The sequence below is a fragment of the Mus caroli genome, unplaced genomic scaffold, assembly GCF_978045245.1.
Source record: "Mus caroli unplaced genomic scaffold, Mus_caroli_1 scaffold_7, whole genome shotgun sequence".
NCBI lineage: Eukaryota > Metazoa > Chordata > Mammalia > Rodentia > Muridae > Mus > Mus caroli.
Genome location: NW_028227262.1, coordinates 35,020,495 through 35,027,604, shown reverse-complemented (window position 1 = coordinate 35,027,604; position 7,110 = coordinate 35,020,495). Strand labels below are relative to the sequence as shown.

The 7,110-nt window shown below is 48.1% G+C and overlaps 1 protein-coding gene across 1 annotated transcript; it reads right to left on the bottom strand.

Moving 5' to 3' along the window:
- Positions 1–3,192: 3,192 nt before the first annotated feature.
- Positions 3,193–6,334, bottom strand: Ghrl (ghrelin and obestatin prepropeptide). Its single transcript, XM_029478241.2, has 4 exons — positions 6,212–6,334; positions 5,934–6,050; positions 3,975–4,083; positions 3,193–3,212 (listed from the first exon to the last, which is right to left on the bottom strand). Exons 1-4 carry the CDS (start codon positions 6,317–6,319, stop codon positions 3,193–3,195), a joined length of 354 nt encoding a protein of 117 aa, XP_029334101.1. The 5' UTR covers positions 6,320–6,334.
- Positions 6,335–7,110: the final 776 nt, after the last annotated feature.

Below are 7,110 nucleotides of genomic sequence, written 5' to 3'. Positions count from 1 at the left end.
TTTCCTGCAGACTTGGGTGTGCTATATAGCTGCTTAGCCTTTGGGCAGTCCATAGTTAAGCAGAAGAAAGAGCAGTGTTGTACCTTGGGGTGTTGGTGGTTCAGTTAGTTACAATGTGGGTTTTGGGATCTGAACTGACTCCAGACAAAGTGGAAGGATTTGTTTCACTGTTGCAGTCGGTCATCTTATTTTATACTATATGGAATTAAATTTTTGTTGTTGTTATTTTGTTTTGTTGAGACAGGGTTTCTCTGTATAGCCCTGGCTGTCCTGGAACTCACTCTGTAGACCAGGCTGGCCTCGAACTCAGAAATCCACCTGCCTCTGCCTCCCAAGTGCTGGGATTAAAGGTGTGCGCCACCACACCTGGCCATAGTTTTCTCTTAAAGGAAAAATTTTTTCCCTCTTGAAAATACCTTGTTCACTATAGAGATACAGGCTCCCTATTTCAGGAACCCTTAAGTTAGTGGAATTAATAATTAATGCATGAAGGAGTGGGCTTAAGAAAACTGACCTAGGGACTTGGGCGCTAAGTACAAGCCTGTAGTCCCAGCATTTGGGAGGCAGAAAGGTTGGTAATTCAAAACCACTAGCTATAGGTGGCTTAGCAAGGAAACAAAACAACCATGAGCAAAGAAAGAAGAGAATTGGCATGGGGACATGTTTATAATGATGTATTTTCTTCATACCGTGTCTTCTAACCATGTGCTCGGATGCATTTAATTTCATGTGACCAGCTGTTCTTCTCAAGGTCTTTCCCTCCATGTGCTAAGTCTCGTCCTTCATTTCTGCTCTCCTGTGTTTATTTCTGCCAGTTGTTAACTTGAAATTGTCTTCTTCCCATCAGGTTCACTTGATGAAGTCTCAAGGAAAATGAAAAATAAAGGGCATACCTCCCTGGTAGAGTGCTTGTGTCATGCACGCAGGCCCTGGGTGGGTTCTGAACATGCCCAGCACTGAAACCCCCTGTGAAACCCTAGATCTTTGGCAGTTGGGCTAGGGAAGCTGTGTTAGGATGGAAAAGCCACGACTTGCCTTGGGTCTGAGTTTCTTTGGTTGTGAATCTTCAGGTATTTGTTGTGTGACTTTGGGGGAGTTACTTGATTTCTCTGAATTCTCTTATAAGTAGAATTGCTGTAAAAATGGACAGAAATTAAACTCATCTGTTTGATTGTTCATGGTAGGATCACTGAATGGTGGCTGTTAGGACAGCTGTGTACCTGTTTACCCTTGTTCTAGAGATCCTGGGTTCTGCTTTGGGAATGAGTAAGGCAGAGAGGAGCTGGGGAAGTGCAAGGTCTTGGTGTGGGCTGTACAGCTGGTGCTCAGATCCATCCCTGCCCACAGTGAACTACTTGGGGTGTAGAGTCTGGCCAGAGTGTGGTCAGCATCTGCTTCGAATGGCTACAGGGCACAGGAAGGGAAAGGAGGAGAAGTACTTATTTTTGGTAAGGGAAGCATCATCTGACCAACTGTCCTTTCAAGGTCTTTCCCTCCATCTGCTAAGTCCCTTCCTTCACTTCTGCTCTCCAGTGTGTTATAGTGGTCATTTGTGACAAAAGTCTTGCTGCCTGTGCTATTCTAGACAGGTGCTGTTGGTAGAAAGGGCAGCAGGGCGTTGGTGCTGTTGTGTATCTTAGGGATAAACCTAGTTGATACCAGCGAGTATTGCAAAGACGGGGGAGGGAGAATGAGAGAAACTGGCTGCATTAGTATTTCTACTGCTGTGATACGACACCTTGACCAAAAGCAACTTGAGGGAAAAGGGTTTATTTCAGCTCACAGGTTATAGTCTACCACTGAGAGAAGCCAAGGTAGGAATTCCAGACCCTGGAGACAGGAGCTCAGACAGAGACTCTGGAGATACTGCTCACTGGCTTGCTTCTCTTGCTTGCTTAGCACACTTTATTGTAACCCAGTACCACCTGCCTAGGAGGAGCACTGCTCACAGTGGGCTGGGCCTTTCCACATCAATCATTAACCAGGAAAATGCCCACAGACTTACTTAACAAGAAGTCTGATGGAGGCATCGTCTCAGTCCTTCTAGGAGGATTATAGCTTATGTCAAGTTGACAAGTACTAAGCAGAGTGTACATCTGTGTGTCTTGTTTCCATGTTTGCCAAAGACCTCACAGCCACCTGGCTCTGTGTGCTATGTTGTTTGAACAGGATCCTGGGACGTCTAAGCAAGTTATAGCCTGGGGGCTTTGTTAGAGGGTTCTTTGGAGGAGGGCTGGAGTGGGTCTGAGCCGTCATTTCTAAGGAATTCCCAGATATAATGGCAAGGAGCACTGCAACTCCTTGGCAGTGGTGTGTTCCAAGTGCCTGCCAAGTGTGTCCTGCTCATCTCATGCCTTGGTCAAAGCTTCCCTTAGGAGGTCTGTGGCTTCTACTGCAGCAGTGTTGCTGTAGGTGGGCAACTTATCCTAAGTACTTTAGTTACAGATCCCGTCTAATGTCACTGGACTTTGGGACATGTTCTAAAGATTTGCACTAAGATTTGCATTAGTGTCTCAGCTAGAGTTACAGCTGTGAGATTTGGGGATAAAGGCTCATGAGCTGTGCACTGGGATTTGGGGAACGTTTTGGGGCATCTTCCTGGGGTTAGGCAGTGGCCAACCTTGAGCACGTGGGACGTGTGTTTTGTCAGCCTTCTCCGGGAGTTGATGGGTGGAGAATGTGGTTATCCAGCCCCGTGGGTATGGTCAAGAGCTATAGCCAGGTACCCATTCTGATCACCCCAGACAGGTCTGGCTTTTTGGAAGTTCCTAGAATAGCTCTTAATTCCTCAGAAAGCTCTGCTGTATGGTGAACTGTGTGTGTGGCCTCCAGCTACCTTTAGAACCTTCTGTCATATGGTCGGAGCTCCTGCTGTTTTACTGCTGGGAGCAAGATTTCCCTTGGTTTTCAAGCATGCTCCCTGCCTTGCTGAGGCTTCTTTCCCCCTCTTCTCATGGGTCATAGTCATACATAGATTTACAGCATTGTTTCATTTCATTGTTCCAATAATGTTTAAGTAAAATGTAAACTTTACCATATAGATGAAGTAAATTCTAATTTTGAACATTTGGCATACAGGTGAACATTTATTCTTAAAGCGGTAGGAGAGTGCTGGGAGTTGCCGAGGAGGCTGAGGCGGGTGTGAGTTCTTGCTCAGGAGAAGGAAAGCACAGGGGTCAGGCCTGTCCGTGGTTACTTGTCAGCTGGCGCCTCTGAAAAGCAAGAGATCAAGTCGGTCTTCTAGTACAATCTTGCATGTCATCAAAAGTGACTTTCCTTACCATGGTATGCTAGAGGCAAGCATGTCGTGATGGGTGGGTGGGTGTTACTGGCCTTGGATTTGGAAGATGGCATTTGAGTGTGCTCTTGGATGAGTGTCCTTGTGTCCCCAAGTCTTGCTTTCTGATCTGAATCGTGACGTATGTGAGGAAGTGCTTAGGGAAAGAATGCAACTTGTTCTTGAGATCTTTGCTTTCTCTATCGTGGAGACTCTTGGGTATCCTTTTCACAAAGTCGGGGTGTACTGAAGACCAGGGGTGCTGCTCAGTGCTAGTGTGCTTGTTCAGAATGCATGAGGCCTTGGTCCTCATCCCAGCACTACACAAAAAACCCTAAGATCCTTATGTGTCTGCTGGCGTTTTCAGTGCTACTGTGGCACAGATTCCCGAAGTGAAGTTGTACTGTAAAGATGCTTTAAAGCCAGATAATTTGAAATGCTGGAGATAGGCCTTGGCACAGCCTCACAGTTAGAGGACTGAGGCTCAGATGGTGCCTGACAGCTCGCTAACACAATCCCTGGAACACAGGGCTGTGGAAGATGGACCTGGCGATCCAGCTCTCCTGGGTTGCTACACACCCAGCTCAGCACCCTTCCCCACAGATAGTCAGGAAGATTAGAACCTCAGGAGTGGGGCTAAGGGAGAAAATTTGTATCATTCATAAAATAGGTTAAGCTCCATTTCGGATTGACTCACCTTTGACCTCTTCCCAGAGGATATCCTGAAGAAACTTGCCCAGGGCCCGGCCATGCTGCTGGTACTGAGCTCCTGACAGCTTGATGCCAACATCGAAGGGAGCATTGAACTAGAAAGTAGGGTTGGGAGGTCCTTAGGCCTCATCTTGTCTCCCCAGTCTCCCCAGGGAGGCTGTGCCATGTTAGCCATCTGGGTATCTGAGTGATTTGTGAATGTGAATCTTAGAGCCAGGAGAGTGTGCTAACTGGTCTAGTACTCTCCCTGTCCCCAGAGAGACTGTGACTCCCTGGTCACAAACAGAGGTGATAGCCAAGGATTTAGGAAGTAGGATTCTTCCTGAATTCTGCCCAGCTCCCCAAGTCCTCAGTTAACATGGGCACTGACTGTTAGGCTGCTAGGCACCAGATAGACTAGGCTTCTACAGCAGATGGTAGCCAGTTCCTTTGTAGTTTGTTTTGGCCTCCAGGAAATACAAGTAGGGAGCAGTATGGATGTGTGTGCTCGAGCTATGCCTTTTTTTCATGGACCTAGTGGGCCCTTCTAACCTACCTTAGCAAATGCTAATTTTTTCTTCTCACACTCCATTGTTCAGGGCAAGCTGGTCAGATCATCTAACTGCCAGAAGTGGCGACATTCCAGGTTCTTACACAACATGGAAAAGTGCCCTTTTCTTTGAATCAGGGCGCATGTGTTTAGTGGGTACAGGTGGTTGGCATTCTGCCTCTAGACCTGATTTTGGAGGGGGAAAAAAAAACTTGGGAAAGAGGTGGAGACTCAGGTGGGAGGGTAAGCAGGGTCACATTCTGTGTCCAGTGTGCTACAGCCCTGCGCATCTGCCATGTGCCCTGTACTCACTTTGCAGGCCACATGTTTGGTTTCTGTTGAGTATCACAGAAACTAGGAAATGCTGTTAATCCTAGCCGTGTGTGTGTGTGTGTGTGTGTGTGTGTGTGTGTGTGTGTGTGTGTGTGCGCGCGTGTGCTCCTGGGTTGTCTCATAAGACTGTGTTAGTGAAGGAGCCTTGATGAGTCAGGAAGTAGTTTTTTTTAAGTGTCAAATTTCCTGTGGAGCAAGGGTTTGAGAAGGTGCCTAGGCTCCAGAGAGGGTCAGAGAGCAGGCGTTTAGTGATCTTAGCATTTGTCCTTGATCAGAGAGGAAGGTAGGAGAAGGAGTGTAGCAAACCCTGACCTGATGGCCTTGGCCAAGGGAGTTGATCTTTCAACTTGTGTTTCTTATCTGCAAAATTCAACAAGTGATGCCAGCTTACTTAGCTCACGGGGTCTTGTTAGAGAAGTGGTCCATGATAAAGGTATAGAACAGGCTGGGGTGTGGTCCCTGGCAGAGCACTTGCTTAGCAATTGTGAAGCCCTGGCTTGTGTCTCCTGCTTCCCAGCTTATCATGGTTGCCATGTTTGAAGATGAAGTTGTTGCATGCAGACATAGAGTATAGGGACTGGCACTGTCAAGTGCTGCTTCCATTTCCCAGGAGAATCCTAGATGAGCTGCTGAGAGGCACCTATGGTCCCTTTAGTCCCTTCTCCCAATCCAAAGCTGTTTGTGTTTTTCCTTAGCCCATCTAAGGTTTTTCAGAGCAAGCCCAGCTCCATTAGGCCATACGAGGGCTGGCCAGCCTAGCCTGCACTAGCCCTCCTACCTCTCCATCACCAGGGCAGGCCTGAGAGGTCCTGGGACAAACAAGGCATTCTTCTGTTTCTGTATCCATCAATGCTTCCTGGCTCCTGTGACCCCTCGAAATCTGTTTTGTTTTTGCTGTGCATGTCTGCTGCTCCCTTGCTACCCTTGAAACAGTTACCTCTTGGGATGGAGGCTCTGAGCCCCTTGAGGAGCTGTTAGTGCTGGACTCTAATCTTTGAGTAGCCTGAAAAGCCAGCATATGGCTTACCCTCCATACCCCAACCCTTTGCTGTTATAAGAACATGCTGGTGCCTGGGTACCAACCCTGATCTCCAGCTCCTCCTCTGTCTCTTCTGCTTGTCCTCTGTCCTCTGGGTGGAGCCAGCCTTCCAGAGCTCGTGGCTGCAGTTTAGCTGGTGGCTTCTTGGATTCCTTTTTCTGCTGGAAAGGAAAGGAGGGTTCTCATTCTCTCTCTCTCTCTCTCTCTCTCTCTCTCTCTCTCTCTCTCTCTCTCTCTCTCACACACACACACACACACACACACACACACACACACACACACACGGGTAGATGTGGGGGCTTAGGGAGGGAGACTGACTGACCTGGGCTTTCTGGTGCTCTGGGCTCAGGAAGCTGGAGCCTGCCATGGCCATGTCCATCCAGAGCATGCTGAGTAGCAGCAAACTGCAGATGGTGCCTGAAGACAGCATGGTCTTGGTGGTGAGGACAGATGACCTGGGGGAGAGAGGGTCTTCTGGTAGCCTACTTCATCTCCATGTTATGTGCCTTAGAATTTGCTCAGGCTAGAATCCAACAAGCTTCTAGAAGTAAGGATAGGACTGCTGGACGAAGCAAGGCTCTCTTGTCGCCATCTTTCAAGGGTGGGAGCTGAAGGCTGACCTCTGCCTTTTCAAACTGTGGAGGCAGACAGAGCCTGATGTGATGGAGGGTTGTCCATTTCAGTGTTGCTTGTCCCTTGCCCTCAGGAGCCTGATGACAGAGCTAATTAGGCTGACCAGTGAGCTCACTGACACTTAGAAAGTAAATGAGTGACCAGTGCTGAATAATTTAGACCCCGGTGAGCTTGCATGTTCATGCATACATATATACATATACATACACACACACACATATATAGACAGCAAAGAGAGCTTACCTGGAATGCCTGGGGATGTGGTGCCTGCTTGCTGGCTGCTCCTTATATAGGAAGCCTTGTGTTTGTTCACATCTGGTAGCCTCATCTCTTGAGGCTGTGTAGTTTGTGTGGGCAGTATTGCATTCCTTGGGAACTAAGTACTCTTTTTTTCCCCTCACTGTTGAAGAACAAACAGTGGAGGACAGGTGCCAGAGTCGGGACAGTTGGCTTGGGTGGGGCACCAGCTCCTGATTCTCCATGGTCCCTGTGTGGGCTTGGCCCTGGTGGTGGATTAGCAGCTGAGCTCTGAGGTCTTGCTTAGTTGTGGTATAACCTTGGCTTGCCTCCTTCCATGTGAGATGATGT